General features: G+C 31.4%; 2 protein-coding genes across 5 annotated transcripts in view; one reads left to right on the forward strand and one right to left on the reverse strand.

Annotated features, from left to right (window-relative positions):
• Window positions 1–733, forward strand: part of park (parkin) — a 7,995-nt gene extending 7,262 nt beyond the window's left edge. Inside the window, exon 8 of the mRNA XM_014420786.3 lies at window positions 433–733. Coding sequence (XP_014276272.1) covers window positions 433–536 — 104 coding nt within the window. The 3' untranslated portion in view covers window positions 537–733. The remainder of the gene's footprint in view (window positions 1–432) is intronic.
• Window positions 734–4,769: 4,036 nt separating this feature from the next.
• Window positions 4,770–17,045, reverse strand: part of DNApol-zeta (DNA polymerase zeta catalytic subunit) — a 29,382-nt gene continuing 17,106 nt past the window's right edge. For 2 of the 4 annotated variants that reach the window (XM_067047321.1, XM_014420767.2), the window contains 12 exons: window positions 16,900–17,018; window positions 15,529–15,670; window positions 15,284–15,414; window positions 14,664–14,777; window positions 14,082–14,253; window positions 13,832–13,975; window positions 11,523–11,771; window positions 11,023–11,136; window positions 9,375–9,565; window positions 7,255–7,485; window positions 5,402–5,633; window positions 4,770–5,329 (listed from right to left, as the gene is read on the reverse strand). In XM_067047321.1, the coding sequence (XP_066903422.1) occupies window positions 5,171–5,329; window positions 5,402–5,633; window positions 7,255–7,485; window positions 9,375–9,565; window positions 11,023–11,136; window positions 11,523–11,771; window positions 13,832–13,975; window positions 14,082–14,253; window positions 14,664–14,777; window positions 15,284–15,414; window positions 15,529–15,670; window positions 16,900–17,018 (1,998 nt within the window). In that variant the 3' untranslated portion in view covers window positions 4,770–5,170. Of the gene's footprint in view, window positions 5,330–5,401; window positions 5,634–7,254; window positions 7,486–9,374; window positions 9,566–10,955; window positions 11,137–11,522; window positions 11,772–13,831; window positions 13,976–14,081; window positions 14,254–14,663; window positions 14,778–15,283; window positions 15,415–15,528; window positions 15,671–16,899; window positions 17,019–17,045 lie in introns of those variants that run through there. The other 2 variants (XM_014420769.2, XM_014420770.2) reach the window with 2 other exon arrangements.

A 17,045-nucleotide genomic window follows, 5' to 3' on the forward strand; every position in this document is an offset into this window, starting at 1 on the left:
TTTTCCATTTAACACGCTTTAACATAGATCATAAATACCCCTTTTATATGTATATTATAAAAAACAAAATTAATTGAGATCCTTTACTGCCCTCCTTAGTTCATTGTCCTCTGAGCAAAAGTAAAATTTTTCATTTTTTCATATACCTGAAGACAGCTACATCTTCCATTGCATTTACGTAAAATAACCTGTTTGTTTTGAACCGAGCGAACGAATTGCTTAAATGTTTCAAATTTAAGTGAAAAAACTAACAAAAAAAAAAATAAACTTCACTAGTCCAAAAATAAAATTCAGTACCATTTAACTAAGGAGAGCAGTATAATTATCAGTTGCTTGTGTTGAAGAGCCATTATCAGTTCTTACTAGTTTTGCCAGTCGTCAAGAAAATTTTAAGAGTCCCTCATATCTAATTTTTGTTGCATTGTATTGCAGGAGGGTGCATGCACATGGTCTGCGTTAGGTGCACATTTGAATGGTGCTGGGTCTGCCAAACTGAATGGACAAGAGACTGTATGGGCAGTCACTGGTTCGGCTGATTTCCTAACAGCTACTATCAGTCTCCATCTTTGTTTGATTGTTAGTTTTTTGTTTTGAAATTTATTTATTCAGAAGCTGTTTTCTGATTTTAAATCTGACTATATTAATAAATCTCAATTTGATTTAATAATAATATTACTAATTATTGATATTTTTGTATGTTGAAGAAATACATAAATTTTCTTATGGCCTCTTACTACAATTTTTTTTAATCCTTAAATTGAACCTTGAATTGTAGTGGTGTTTTTTGTTCATTAATGAATAATTTTTCTGATGTCTAATTTTATTCATAATGCTTGATATGTTCTATTTCCATGAGAGTGGATAATTTTTTGGTGTGGATGTATACTATAAAGCTCTTTGATCGCATTACAATCAATCAAATATTTATTTTACACAAAATAAATTTTAACATGCGTTTTTTCATTTTATATTGTCTAAAGGGTCAGTCAAGTTATTATTTATGTATTTTTGCTGTCTTATTGTATATTTGAAGATTTTCAACTCTAACCACTCAAACCCCTTAGTTTCTAATCTTGCATCCTCTTCCATTCCTGACAATCCTCCGAGGCGCGTGAAAAGAAGATGGCCACGAGACCAGCTAATGTAAAATGTCATTAGAGTGCTACCAATGGGTAGTTTCTCTACACGCCTGTAACACTCCAATTTAACTTAGATCAGATTTACTAAATGTATTATAATGTACAGTTTTAAATAGCAATAAATAAATATTTAAAAAAAAGAAAATTTTCTTACTGCATATTTTTTAGGGTTTTATTGTATATTCTGGAATTTTTTCATTGCATAAAAATCCTAGTCTTAGTTATAGATAGTGGACAGAGACAGGAGAAGTTACTGGTAACGCAACAATAACTAAAGTGGTGGAAAGCGAGTTACCAATACTATAATACCGCTCACTACTTCTAGATAAAACACCCACTCTAGACATTAAAATTAGTTTCCTACACCCGAAGTTAGAGGATTGGGTACAAGGTTTAGTGGAAACCCCATGAGAGTATCTGCCTTGTTTCACTGATGGATCGAGAATGGATTCGACAGGACTAACGGGGGCAGGGGTTTACATAGAAGAATTAAGCATAGAACTAAGCTTCCCACTAGGTAAGCATTCGACTGTCTTTCAGGCAGAAGTGTTCGCCATCTTGCCAACAGCTGCCCTGAAGTCACTAGCTGTGACAGGACTGGCATCACCATCTTTCCAGATAGTCTGTCACCTCTAATTTGGTAAGAGTGTGTAAACAAGCCTTAGAAACATTAACATGCTTAAAGAAGCTTCAGCTTGTGTGTGTGTGTCAGAACACAAGGGAATCAGAGGTAATGCTGTAAAAGCTGATCAGCTTGCTAGAATCGGAGCTGAGCACCCTCCTATAGGACCACAACCATTCCTAGGCATTGCTAAAAGGCATCAGAGAAAAGTAGTTCTTGACTGGACATGGAAGAAAGCAGGTAAGGAGTGGAGGAGACTGTATAGGGCTGAGAAAGGCCAAGATTTTAATAACTAAACCATCTACTTCTAAAACTAAGTGGCTGCTAGGCCTAAACAGAAACGAACTCCGACTATTAATAGTAGTTCTTACAGGTCACTGCAGAAAGACATTTTAAGATATGTGGAGTAGTCCATGATAAAACCTACTGCTTATGCGGACAGGCCCCAGAGACTGCCTTGCATTACAGAGCAGATTGTGGTAGATATGCGTCACTAAGATTAGGCTCTAATAGAATTTCAGGAAATGAGGCTTCCTCTATAGATTGGGAGTCCCTTTTGAACTTCATTAGAAAGTCAAAAGAATTGATATAGAGGAATAAGATATGGGGTTGGCAAAAAGGACCGATAGGCCCACTTGCCGGACTTTTTCCCCCACCATTACCAGTACCAGTAGTCTTAGTTATAAGAAACTTTGATAGCACCTACTTTCTTTATAATGAAGAGTAGATTGTTGACCGTGGATAATATATAAGAGAACATAATTGGAGCTTCAGTCAGTGAAGAACACAAATAAGTAAAAACTTGTTTATTATTGCCAGTGTATCGGCCAGAATTTCAGGCCTTCATAATGGTTAAGAACAAAAACAAGATAACAATAATGATTAAATGGAATTACAGAAAAACAATAAACATATGAGAATAACAGACAGTATAGGTAGATTTTAATAATTTTAATATTAGCGTTGAAGAAAGTCCATAGTGTAATATTATAATATCGAAACTGTATATAATAATGTGTAGGAAAAATATTTATATTAAAATTAAGAATGGAAGATTGTTGATGGACCGTGTGTATTGATGAATGGAATATGGTCCTGGTGCGGTCAAAAAAATTCAACGTTTCGCCCCACGTTGCAGGGCTTCGTCAGGGCTGTTTTGACGGAAGTCAAAGTCAAAGTGTAGGTACTTGGCTTTAATATCCTGACCAAGCATCCCTGATGAATGCTTGAAATTCTGGCCGATGTGTTGGCACTAATAAATAAATTTTTACTTATTTATGTACTTCACTGACCGCACCCCCAATCATCTTCTCTTATACCTTCTTTATATTTCTACAAATTCAGGCTCCGACTTCACAACTGAAAAGGATCCAATGCAGATTTGTTTATCTCTTGTGGAATGCAAATGTTTATTTTTTATCTTTTGAGCAAGTGGAAGTTTATCTAATTTCTCTTAATTGTCACACTGAGAAAGTTGATTCAAGATTTATTTCAAGAAATTAATATTTTTTTCTATATTACAGGCTATTGAAAAATAATGTAAAAATGATTCAAAATTAATTTCATCAAAATCACTACATTCACTTAAGCTTATATAAACTTATTTGCCTGGGCATACCTATTTTTTAAATACAGTTTTGCCAAAATTTGAGAAAAAGTAAGAAATTATTTTATAGAGGATGGATTAACCTAATCAAGGCATCTCTATATCGTTAGGAAGTCACGCTGAGGTGTTCACAATTAATGTCTGCGCCCAGAAATTAATAAAAGATGGTATGAGGGATAGGCTCATCACAATTTTTATTGATACTCAGGCAGCCATTTATGCACTGGGTAATTATTTAACTCACTCCAAATTGGTGGAAGAGTGCTAGACTAATCTGAACTCTTCTTTTCTTAGCCAGCAAGATGCGGGTTGATTCGGTGCCTGGTCACAATTAAGGCAATGAGAGAGGGGACTACTTCGTCAGAAAGGGATCTCAGTCCGTTTCCTTTACACCCAATCCCATATATGGTCTTAGTCCTAGCAATGCAAAGATTGCTGAGGCAAGGATGGGTTATTCTGGAGACTAGAGTAGTCAAAGATGTTCCTAAAAGGCTCCTGCACAAAGAGAAGTAACACACTTCTTAATATGGTCAAGAGTACTTTAAAAGGGTGACATGACTATATTTAAAAGGGTGACACTGTCAGCTGAATAAGCATCTCCATAAAATGAGATTGAAAGTCACCAACCTGCAGGTTTTGTAAAAAGGATGATGAGACCACGTATCACATCATATGCAGATGTCATGCACTGGCCAGGATAAGATTACTTACCTTTGGACGAGATCATAAACTTGGCGATATGGATTCACAAAGATGTCCAGATTTGAACAGAGGAAAGGACAAGGTATAATAGCCCCTCAGTGGCTGTGGTACACTTTTGCCAGGTTAAAAAAACAAAATTATTTTTAAATGAGTCCTGTATCAATTTCATTAGATTTCATCTACTATTTTGTCTTACTCATCAGTTAACATATATTTTCCTCGACAAAGCTATATTACTAAAACAGCTTGTCTGATTTGGCCCAAATTAGGAGAAAAGTTAGGGATTAGTGTTGAAATGCTGCAGTCTGCATCATTCAAACTTCATTGACTGTTTTAGCTTACCTATGTGAAAAACTTAATTCCTGGATGCATCTGACTTTCTATAACAGGTTATCCCGTAGATTTCAATTGCTATCTGAAATGATAATTCTTAACCTTGAAATATGTGATGAAATTGAAATATATAGAAAAAAAGAAGATAGGAACAGTGTGAAGCTATATTGAACTAAATACTTGGCTGACATTGTATTTTATTACTACTAATTTTGATTCATTTATTTATAAATAAATTAATTGTAATCAGATAATTTCTAGAGTAAAGGATTTGTAATTTGTAAAGATAGGATTTCATAACAAAAGTCAAATAATGTAGATGAATATTAGTTTTTTATCACTTAAACTTAACAATTACAACCCTAATTTTTTAGTAAAGTAAATGTTAATAATAATAAATAAATAGGATATCACCATTATTCTAAAAACAATAATAAATTTTAATTATATTAAAATAAAAATAATTTGATGGATTGAGAAATATATTGTAAAATTTGAAACTTATTAATACAGTTGTATTGTGAGATGTCAGGATCACTGTAGTTTAATATGTTGAAATTATCACTGTACAATAGTAGTTCCCAGATTGAATAATAATATTTTCTATAATATTATTTACATGATGAATTAACTCGTAACAAAGATTTAATATACATTCAATAATACATATAAATATTTCACCAGACAGAGAATGTTTTAATAATACAGATGGCTCAGAAACTTATAAGTTACAAAATAGTCAGTACTATAAAAATAATTATAAACATATTATCCAAATGATAATTCACTAATCAAGTTGTCCATTATATGTCGCAGGTTAGTAGTTTGCATTTTGTCATTAGTGGCCTGAACCCGCCTGAAGAGTATAGGGCAATCCAGTGAGATGCAATCTGTTTCATAAGACCGACTGCAGCAAGACTGGCAGATCTGAAACATTCTCATTAAAATAAGTCCAAGAAGAAGAAAATCAAATACTCAAGATTTTATTACTATACACACCTTATCAAGCATGAATACTTTCCTCTCTAGATTATAGATATTTCTCGAAAGATGAGCTATAGCCAAATGAGGATCATCCTGGCAGGAAACACAAAGTCCCAGAGGAGTCACTCTGGAACAAACCACGCAGTTAACAGTTGCGAAATACTGGGAGATAGTTGCTTTTCGTACAACACAGCTACCCTTCGGTTGCTGCCCTCGGAATAACTGTTTCTTTGGCAAACTGGAATACCTGAATCAGTCCAAATATAAAACAATACTTTATTAACCATTATTTATCAAACAAAACATAATGTATTATATATATATATATATATATATATATAGTTGACCATAAAACATGAATATAAGAAGATGGTCAGGGTTGCGGTAAAAAAAAGAACAAACGGTTTTTAACTATTTAATGTTCGACGTTTCACCCCACTTTGCAGGGCTATTCAAAGAGATGGGATCAAGGAGGATCTGTTCAACCTATCGCTTTGAACAGCCCTGATGAAGCCCTGCAAAGTGGGGCGAAACGTTGGACATTAAATAGTTAAAAACTATTTGTTCTCTTATTATATATAATGTATTATATTTTTATTACTTTAATGATGAGCTGTAAGTCGCTCTATATTATATTTATCATTCTGATACCAATGCTGAAATCCATAAGGAACACTAAAAATAACTTTTTTTTTTAATGCTTAATTTAATAAATTTTTAGGAGTTTGTTATAGAACTCATACTGTTGGAATGAAATTATGTTGTATTATGAAAGATTTCCATAACAAAGTAATTGATGTCCGAAGCCAGTTAATACTTCAAAATTTCTATTTCTCTGTTGGCAACAGAGATGCTGAACTAGTTCTATTTTGTATAAAAACTCATTTTTGTTTTAAATCATACATGAAGAATACATCATTATGAATCAAAATTTATGTCTAGGCAAAGGATTAAATTCAATTAATTCCTTCAAATTTTGGTATTTAATATTTTTAAAAAATCTTAACAAATCTTATTAGTTATTAGAACGTGAAGAGATGAATGTTTTGGTAACTTTTGAATTATTTTAGACCAAAGAGATCTTAATATTTAAAGATATGTTGAAGTATTTATGGTTGTTCGGTAACATGTTTAATCTGATTTAAAAATAAATTTAAAATTGTAAGAAATTAAGTTTTCATTTACATGAATTTTCAATCAGTCTTTCTATGAACAAGTTTATCATTATGCAACAATTCTTTAAATGATTCGCATCAGGCAAAACTCTATTAAATTTATTCTTAAGCCATTTTCTAGTTGTTAGTAATTTTTTTAATTAAAAACATCATAAACTCTCTGAATTTGACCCAATCGTTCCATAACATAATTACTTAATTATTGCATACAAATATAGTCAAATTATCAGTAAATTAATTTTTTTAAAAGTAATTATTACATTACAGATAATCTTTTCTCTTTTTTTAAAAAATGGTTTTATTGTTTAAATAAAATAATTTGTATCCAAGTTAAGTCTCAAAAGACTCTTTATTATATCTTTAAAAGCCAAACGTTTCGGCCAATCTGGCCATCCTCAAGTACAATCGTAAATATTAATCTACACTTCACATACTACAATTTAAGAACTTTTTGCTGGCTATTCAGCCAAATCACCCTATTTTATCACAATTCCATTAAATTTTAAAACTTTTAATTACAGATTAACTCAACACTATTATTACTCTCTTGTCACACAATGTAATATATATTTAAGATTGTCCATGAAGATGGCCAGATTGGCCAAAATGTTGGGACATTTCAAGAAATAACAGAGTTTTTTGAGACTTAACTTGGATAAAAATTATATACAACAGTAATTATTAAAGGTATACCATGAAAATACATCAGCTCCTACTAGAGACAGACACCTCTCCAACGGTGGTAGTATTGCCTTGGTAATGTAGTAGTCAGCGTTGAGTACCAGTTGAGCACAATCTGCCAGGTAGGCAGGAAGGTGCCTCACCAAAGAGATAAGAGGGAGACCAGGAGGTCCACACACTACCACGTAAGGTACACGCTCCGACCTTCGAGGTTCTGCCCTGCGGTCTCTCGATAGCAGCTCTCTGTTTTAAAATTTGAAAAAGTCTGATGATCAAAGACAGGAGAAAAATCAAACTACTATAAGAATAATAATAATTATTATTTAGGAACTTTCCTTATTCTCGGTTTTCACCTGAAATAGCACCTACGCTAACCTAGGTCAAGAGTGAGGCTAGGAAAAATTAATCTTTGCTATTGATGAATTTTCTGACTATGCTCACAGTCTTGAGCAACACACCTTTCTGCATTAGTTCCAGAATATTGAACGACAGATCCAGGTCCTTAATGCTCTCCAGTGTCGTCTCCAGGATCAGACTATCGGTTGAGATAATCAACAGTAGCACCCTGACTTTCTCAAGCTTATACATTCGTTTTAATTCCTCTTCCAGATCCTGATATTTCTGAATTTTTTCGGTTACCATCTTGTGAAGGTTGTCATCTGATGGTATGCTATTTCTATGATACTTGCATATTTTCCTCTCATAGAGATCAACAAAATATCAGGCTTATGAGAAATTGGGTGATCGGTAGTGATGGCCTGGTCCCAATAGAGCTTGACATCCCGTCTATCAATGATCGCTTGTGGGATGAGCTTGTAATAATGAGGCCTGATGTCATTCTGAAGTTTCAATTTTTGGCTAATTCTTGAAGGACGATTTTAGCCATATTGTTGTGTCTTAGTAAATATTATTTCCCAGCAAGCACTTGGCAGCTTGATGTTATGTGCTGAATTGATTCTGACGCTGTTCCAAAGAGCCGATATTATTCTGTTATGCTTTCTCCACATATACCGCATCTGTAGGCTCTGGTAGCTATCACCTAGTCCTGTTTGGCGAAAATAAATCCTTCTGTTTCTGAGAAAAGGGCACCCTTGTGCAAAGCCATATTAGGGATGCACTCCTATCGATTCCTCCTTTCGATAAACTATGGTAAAATCTTCCATGGAGTTCCTTTATTATTATTACTATAAACATGTAAATATATTTCAAAAGATAAATCTATATATGAAATAATGTATTTCTAAACTGAGGATATTTAATTCATTTTTAAATCTTTTTTTTTTTACTTTATTTATTTTATTCACAACTGTAAAAGTATTTTTACAACCAGCGAATGAGATGTAGAGAGAGAAGAAAAAAATAAAACAAATAATGTCATGAAGGCATGTAGGTTAAGGTCATCCATGCCTCTCCATTAAAATTGAAATTTAAAAATCAATTTAAGAGGTCCCTATTCCAGCTCCTTTGTAAACGTCGTCTGGTATCTGGTAAGTCTCGTGTTGATAGTCCTTGAACTAGAGGGATAGTGTGTGTTGGAAGTGCATCGTGAAACCGTTTATGTAATGATTTAATGGTTTTTTCAATGTAGGGAGTTCGTAAGTCTTTGTGTAAGTTCTCGTTACTGATGTAGGGGGGAGCGCTACTGATCAGTCTTAGTAATTTTGATTGAAACTAGCAGTTTCAGTAAGTTAGTTTTTTTTGGCATATCCATAAATTTGTGCACCGTAAGTCCAAATTGGTCTGAGAAGGTAAGTATAAATCTTTAAAAATTTAAAATTAATATCCACAAAATATATATATGGAAATAAAGCAGAAATTACATACTAGAAATGTAATTTAGTAGAAATATAATTTCTGCTTTATTCCCTTATGTATATATATATTTTGTGGATATTAATTTTAAATTTTTAAAGATTTAAAAATGAATTAAATCTTCTAGAGGAAACATAAATATCTATAGGTACCATCATTTCAACTACAAAATAAAGTTTATAAATAAATAAACAGGATTTTTTTTTATCTCCAATAATAATATCAATTCAATGCCTTTAAGCTAATTGAAGTTATTATTCAAATTAACGTATTTTTACTGAACATAACAATATAGATCTACTTAAGAAAGAAATTGAGACCTTGCTATTTTGAGGGCTGGAACAGGAGCTGAAGGATGATAACCAGAAATTCCTCGATATTCCTTTGCAAATGATAATTCGGAAGGACTGAGGCGACCGGAGAGTACCTTGGTCAGCTGCTGCCTTACGAACTGACGAACGGTGCTCATGTCTCCTTGGTCAAATAACAGTTTCAGGCTCTTTTCCAAGATCTAAAATTGTAACAAAACAAAAGTATTTTTTCTTAACTCCACATAATTATTTATTACATTACAATTAAAATTAGCTATATATGTGTATGCTTAGTTATAGATTATTATTATTTATTTAGATATCACTAGATCCTTATTTTTATCGTATTCTTGAACCATCTTGTTTTATTCTCATTACAATATTAATTCACTAATTATATTATTCACTTCAAAGTCCTTTCAGTTATTTTCATTATTTTTATTTTTTATTTAATTTTAGTTATTTATTTTATTTTTTTCTTTATTTTCATTTTAGTATTTGTTAATTGAATTATTCTAGCTTATAAATTGTAGTAGTAAATAGAGTTCTACACACGTCACTGTAGACTTGTTAAACCTCAAGCTTATGGGATCACCTCTGTAGATTCTGTAATGCTGAGGATGAAACAGCATACCATATTATATGCTGGTGTGACCGATTTGCAGGGTTGATGTTCACACTGTTTGGCGCAGATTGCATCATGGACCCCAAGCAGTATGAATTAATTAATCCCTTAAGTATACTTAGATTCATAGAATCTACACATCTTAAGATTTAAATAGCTCATTATAATGTTTTAGTGTTGCTGATATTATAATGTTGTAATGTTAATGATGGCACACAATAGGCCTTATAGGCCACAGTGCTTTTAACCAAAAAAAAATCTTTCAGTGTTAGAGAACAGTTAACAAAATTTAAAAAAAAAAAATCACCATATCAATTCATCTCCAGTTAATTCTTGTAAAAATACTACATAATATCTTATAAATTATCTAAATGGAATAAAACTTTTGATTGGTATGATACTGGACTATGATAAAAATCTTTTCATATAAAAAGTGTATAAATAATAAATAAATAAATGACTATCAAGTGGGAGTGGATAGCTCAGCGGTAAGGCACTGGGTTACTACCTCCAAGGACCTAGGTTTGAATCCGGCTGTGGTAGATCATTATTTTCTGTTTCACTATAGCCTGTAGAGTCAGCTCTCCGGGGTCCAGCCTCATGAAGTGGGCACCCTTAATTGGGTAAAAATTTGGCAGTCAAGCATGATTCAGACCAAATCACCTCCTTGCACAACCGTTAGTCTAGTAACAGTGCTGCTTTACAAAGTACTTTGATCCCTGACCCTTCATGAGTTATAGTCGTACAGTTTATTTTATTTTTTTAATTAAATGCTTATAAAATGAGCTATATATTGAAGGCAGATCAAAATTAATATGACGGATCATGGTGAGTTATATCCCCAAGTTAGTCAATGGGAACAATATCTATTTCAAGAAGATTTAGAAGAAAACCTTAAAATATATCAATGATACAAAGGTTATGATTTTTAAACTGGCTATAATGTAAATGTTTCTGAAACTAACCTCTAAAAAAATAATAAAAAGCATTGATGTAGAAAGTTGGTTTGTATAAACCGAAGTAGACATTCACCTTACTAGCAGCAGGACAGCCGTCCCTACGGACTGTCTCGATACCCTTAGCAAGATATACAGGTGTCTCCTGGTCTGCAGATTCATACATGTATCCAACATATCGTTTCTTGGTCTGAAAAGTGTTTAAAATTAATAAGAGAAATATAAAAATACAGTACACACTAAAAGACGGAAAATAAGGGAAATGAGAATAATAAATTTATTCCTATTTTTAATTATTATTATCCTTATACAAAAATTTGTAATATAAGGTGTTTGTCTCAATTAAAACTTAAATATTAACTTTTTTATGCTTTTAATGTGATATTTTTTTCAATAAAATAACCTTATGAGACTTTATTTTATTTTTGTTCATATTCCACTATTTCAGTTCAAATGTAAGTCAATTATTGCACCTGGATCACCTTCCTTTTATATATTACACAAGATCAATGAAAGATCTTCCATTAAACTTTATTATATATATGTTCTTTAAATAAACACCATTACAAAACAAACCTGCAATATACAAGGTAGGAAGATTTTTTCAAGCTTGAGTTTTACAGGAGGGGGGTTGTCATTGGTGACCCGCTCTGCAATCTGCTGTCCAATGATAAAAGCTTCCTCTTTGCTGCGCCCAGGGCAGAGAACAAATAATGAATCAGTATCGCCATATACGACCCTGGCTCTCCATTCGCCAGTCTCCTCGACTAGCCGAATCGCTCTTTCCAAAGTTTCTCTCCCCTTACTTACTACACTATCTCCAACCTTTAAAATATCAAATTTAATGTAATTTAAAATATTTTTATTAATTTATAATATGGATGAGTTATGTATCTTATTTTTTATTTTCGACAATATCCACCACTGTAAAATAAAAAATAGTAACATATAGAGTAAGGTAAGAAACACTTATTGATTGATATTATATTTTCACTTATGTAAAAAAAAAATATATTGACTGAAGATGAGAAAAATACCAAATTTAATATTTTAATCCATATTAATTAATTATCAAAAATCAGGTCTGAAAGCAAATACAGATACATTACCGTATAGACACATGATTAGCAATAAAATTAATATGATTTAGTCTATTCGACGTTACTTAACCAATGGAGAGTTTATTATGTTGTGTGTATGTTGAACAGATCTGCCAGGCTATTAAAATTTTCAAATTTTTGGCTCAAATTTGAAAAATCGATTTATATATTTGTTCAATGTCTTCTGCTTTCAGACTATTGTACTTGAACCTAGTCTAGTTTAAATATGCTAACACTTCTTTACAAACATATGACTAATTACTACCAATCACTAACTTACAAAAACTGATAGGATTTTCAAGAACCATAACATTAAATTAATAAAATTATAACTTAAATATAAGAATAATAAAATAATGGGTCTGGCAAAAGATGAATTTATTGGAAAATGAACACAATTAATTACTACAAAGCTAAGAGCCATACATTTCAGTAGCCATCTGAAAATAGAAGTGTCTGTGAAACTATCATTGCTAATTTTCACTCCACAACCTAATTCACCATTCACAGACGAAAGAATAAGAATTCGCTATATGTCATTTCATATATAATAAGACCAGAATGTACATATCTGTAATAATTCACTCATTGAGATACTGATCACTATCCCCAAAACGAGAATGCCTACAGAGCTGAAATTACCAGTGATGGTTTCTCTTATAATGTAGATGAGCAATAACAGCAGGTTGCAGAAAATTTTATCTAGGATAATAAGTGTTTAAAAAAAAATGTTTTGGGAATAATAATAACGACTATATATCTGGAAGATTATAGCTGCTCATTTGAGCAATAATTTAATTCTCAACAAAACAAAACTAACATAATTGAAATATGAGAAATATTAGTAAAGATAAAGTAAATTGATACATGTGTATTTTTGAAGATCCTAAGCAAGTTCCTATAGAAACCAACTTTATCTATATAAGAAGTTGTTGTTTTATTTTGTATAACAGGGTAAAACTTCCCTGGTCATTAACGCCATTATATAAGAAGTATGTATCCACAATGTTGTGTTAAGTGTAAAAAGTTTTAACACGCTAAATATTATAAGTATAGGATTTTTACCTAATTTAAAGTTCATATTATATGTTAAATGCAGATAAGCTCCTAGCAGATTTTCTAGGCAACTTTTTTTTTGTCACCTTATTATAGATTTATGATATAATAAAATCTACAACAGTTTTGTCTCATCATCTTTCCTTCCCCTCACTTGTACCTTGTTTCCTCTCCTAGTTTTAGTTTTTTTGTCATTACTTTATTAGAGCATAAAAACATCCAAAACAAAAACAACACGAACTATGAGCAACTAACCTATCAAAACGACAACACACAAAATGGGATGGAACTCAGCTGGTCTGTTGCGTGATGTCATTCTCCATTTAGCAGATCTATTAACAGACTCTCAACCATGTTAAATTTTATATCGTTTTAACATGCTAAAAGAAGGAAATATTTCTTCATTTAAAGATCAAGAATACCCCCATGATAAAACCTACCTCTGTGTACCTGTAACCACTCACTCACTGACTTACTGATCACCTATCTCATAAATGACAATGCATATTAAGTTAAAATAATTAATGATAGTTCCCCTTTGTTGTAGATGTACAATAAGGCTAGGTTACAAAAAATTTGGATTTTTAGCAGTTCAAAAAAAAAACAACTAGTTTTTCAAATAATTCTACGACTACACATCTCCTGGAACATAATAGTTAATCATTTAAAAAGTAATTATTCTTAATGAAGCTAATAACAATTGTTTTCATTAAAATTAATCCTTCCTACCTCAATACACGGCATCCTTCCAGAGAAGTTGGCAGACGTATACCCATAAGTGACATTTGCTATTAGTTTCAGACCAAGTTGTCTTGCATCCAAAGCCCGAGTCAGCAGCTTCTTATCTTTATGGCGTTTCATTGATGCTTTGACCTAATATAAAAATTAAGAATTAATGAATAAAACAATTTTAAAACAAAAATTTATAGATTAGAACAGTGAAATAAAGCTTAAAATTTAATGTATTTGAAAACATTACCATCAACCTGGTGTCCAGAATTTCTTGTAACATTTGAGGCAACACTCCATTTCTGATTGATTTATCAACAAACACAATGCCTGCAGGAGAAACGTGAATATGGTTCTGTAATTTGAATAATTCTTTTAAATTTGTCTTCAGGGAAGTACAGCCAAACTTCAATTCATCTGAGCTAAAATTAAGTTAACAACTGGTAATCAAAACGCATATGGAGTATTTTAATACTGTCAAAGACTTATGATTATTAAGATATTCTTATAAACGACTTATAAGGAAACTTATCTAATTAATAATACTTTTATAAATACTAATTAAAGATAATATGAAAATAATTTACAGCAGCGAAAAAAAAAAACTAAAACAAAAAATCAAACTATGTCTGAACAGTAGTTTTAAATTTACTTTACCAAGCTTAAAAATTTTGTATTAGAAGAAATACAGAAGATTTCCCATCAACATAGAAGTTAGGGTACAAAGTGAATAAATATATGTTTTACAGGATACCATATGAGCAGGTACAACTATAGCTATCAACCTCTATTGCATTAGGTTATCAGAAAGAATTTATTAATTAAAACTTACGCAACAAGATCCGCAAGCCTCCCAAGGCAAGTAGAGAAACAGTAATTGTAGGCTATCATCATAGACGGGTAAAGGCTCTGAAAGTCCAAAACAATAACAGGATCTCCGTAAAACCTGGTAAAAAAAAACAAATAGATTAAAAAAATAAATTATGATGAAAATTTGGATACGAAAAGAAGGAATACTGTCCTCTCTCTTCAGTAAAATTAATTTTAATAAAACAATGTTTACACAATTACTAACAATTATAAGCGCATTTTTATTAATTAATTTTGAGGTTTCTCTGATTTTAGGAAATAGAAGCAAGTAAACTTTGATAATTAGAAGACTTTAGGGCTTATTTCAAGTTCAATATCATTATCAACTGGAATTGGCCAAGCATTTCCTTCCTCTTCTCAAACAAATTATTTTAAAGTTATCCTTTTATTTTTTCAATGTTCAAGTAATCAATGTGTCAACTATACTTCCTTTGATACTTAATCACTCTGTTGACACAGATTGATGAATTGAAAAAATATACTCTTATATTTTTCGAAATCATCAAATTTGATATGTTGTTAACTGATGATTGGATTTAAATTAATTTGAAACTAAGGAAAATGATAGAAAAAAAAAAATACCTGGACTCAGGTTCCATGATGAGTGGTAATGATTGTGGTGCCATCATATGGGCCCGCTGATCCACACTTGGGGAAACTGCCACAAATCCTAGCCTCTTTGCCAGCCTCAACATCATTGACTCCACACGAAACTGAAACAAGGTCAGATACAATATTAAGAATCTCTGATGGTACACTTTAAGCTATATCAGTTGTCTATTTTAACTCTGAAATATAAATATAACAATAAAATTAGATATATGAACCTGTGAGCCTCGAGAGAAGACTTCATAGAACTGTATCCCAAAGAGGCTGGCCAACTCGCTAGTCCGCCTCACCAAATCCAGCTGGTCCAGCAGTCGCTCTGTTCCATCTACCATTGTCAAGTAGTGCTGAATCACGAGGTGTCTGGGCACATTTCAAAACTCTTATACATTGATAAAGAAATATTTTAACTAATACAATTTTATAATTTAATAAAAAATGGCAGAAATGAAATAGACAAATAAAACCAAATAAGTATTCGGTGTTTAGAAGTGTATTAGTCTCACTTATAGTGTGTAAGTTTATTTCAACACGAGTTAAAACTATCATCAAACAACCGGATACATGCAAAGAATTTTTCTTTCCAAATCCCATGTTAACATGCGCCCAATAGTTTGATGATAGCTTTGAATCATGTTGGAACATCCCTAATGATACTAAGCTTGAACTTCTAACTATTATCAAATAAATGTTTGAATGAAAGAGGGTTTTTTAAATTATGAATTATAAAATATTTTTATTCAAGATAAAGTGACTTCAATAAACACATTAAGGTAAGTTGGGATATGTTTATATACTGGGATTTTCCAAAAATTTGTTTTGTGTTTTAAATATCTGTATATGATGATAATTTGAAGTAAACAATGTATATATATAATACTACAAATTAAATACTAAAACTAAAAATACTAAAAAATTATAAATATAATTACTATACATATAATTTCTGTATTTATGCCTTTGGTTTTATACTGTCCATCTGATGGTACAAGAAAAATATACAGATCAGATAGTATAAGAAAGATTTGTAAATAACTTGAACCTTAACGTTATTAATTAACTTTTAAAACTTAAATATTTGGGTTTAAGTTTTAAAAACAAAATGATAACTCCTTTACCTGGAAGAGATTCTCTCAAGAAATCAGTGAAATAAATAATAATGTTACTTTACAAAACTCTCTTATGAGACAGTTATTTTCATAAATGATCTTTTTACAGCTCAAACTCTTCAAAATATTTAATATTAACTTTTTATGTTTCTATAGCTAAAATATTTTAAATTGAAACTTTTAACATTAATTTTTAGATCAACAATAACCTAAAACTTTAATCGCTCTTTTAAAGTTTTATGAACAAAAGTGGTTTACAAATTTTAACCCCAGTGAGAAAAACTACTAAGAAAGAAGAAAGGATGTTGATGGTATGTAATTTTCATTTTGACATTTGAATAAAAATAAAATAATCAAATATGTAATATGTTCAGTGAAGTACAAAATATCAGAAAAACAGAACAAACTAAAATATTTTCTATTTTTCTGCAAGAATATATTATTTTTTGTTTTGCAGACAAAATGCTATTCGAAAAATAGTACCTGAACTTGAGAGAACCATGGTTCCACCATCCTGTGAGGGTTTTATAAGAGAACTTGGGTACCCTAGTGTGGAGGACATGGTAGACTAGGCTCTCAAAGCTGTAGCTCAGCAGTGCTACCTGTCAAACATTATATATATATATATA

The sequence above is a fragment of the Halyomorpha halys genome, unplaced genomic scaffold, assembly GCF_000696795.3.
Source record: "Halyomorpha halys isolate HHAL.00 unplaced genomic scaffold, Hhal_1.1 Scaffold291.1, whole genome shotgun sequence".
Classification (NCBI taxonomy): Eukaryota; Metazoa; Arthropoda; class Insecta; order Hemiptera; family Pentatomidae; genus Halyomorpha; species Halyomorpha halys.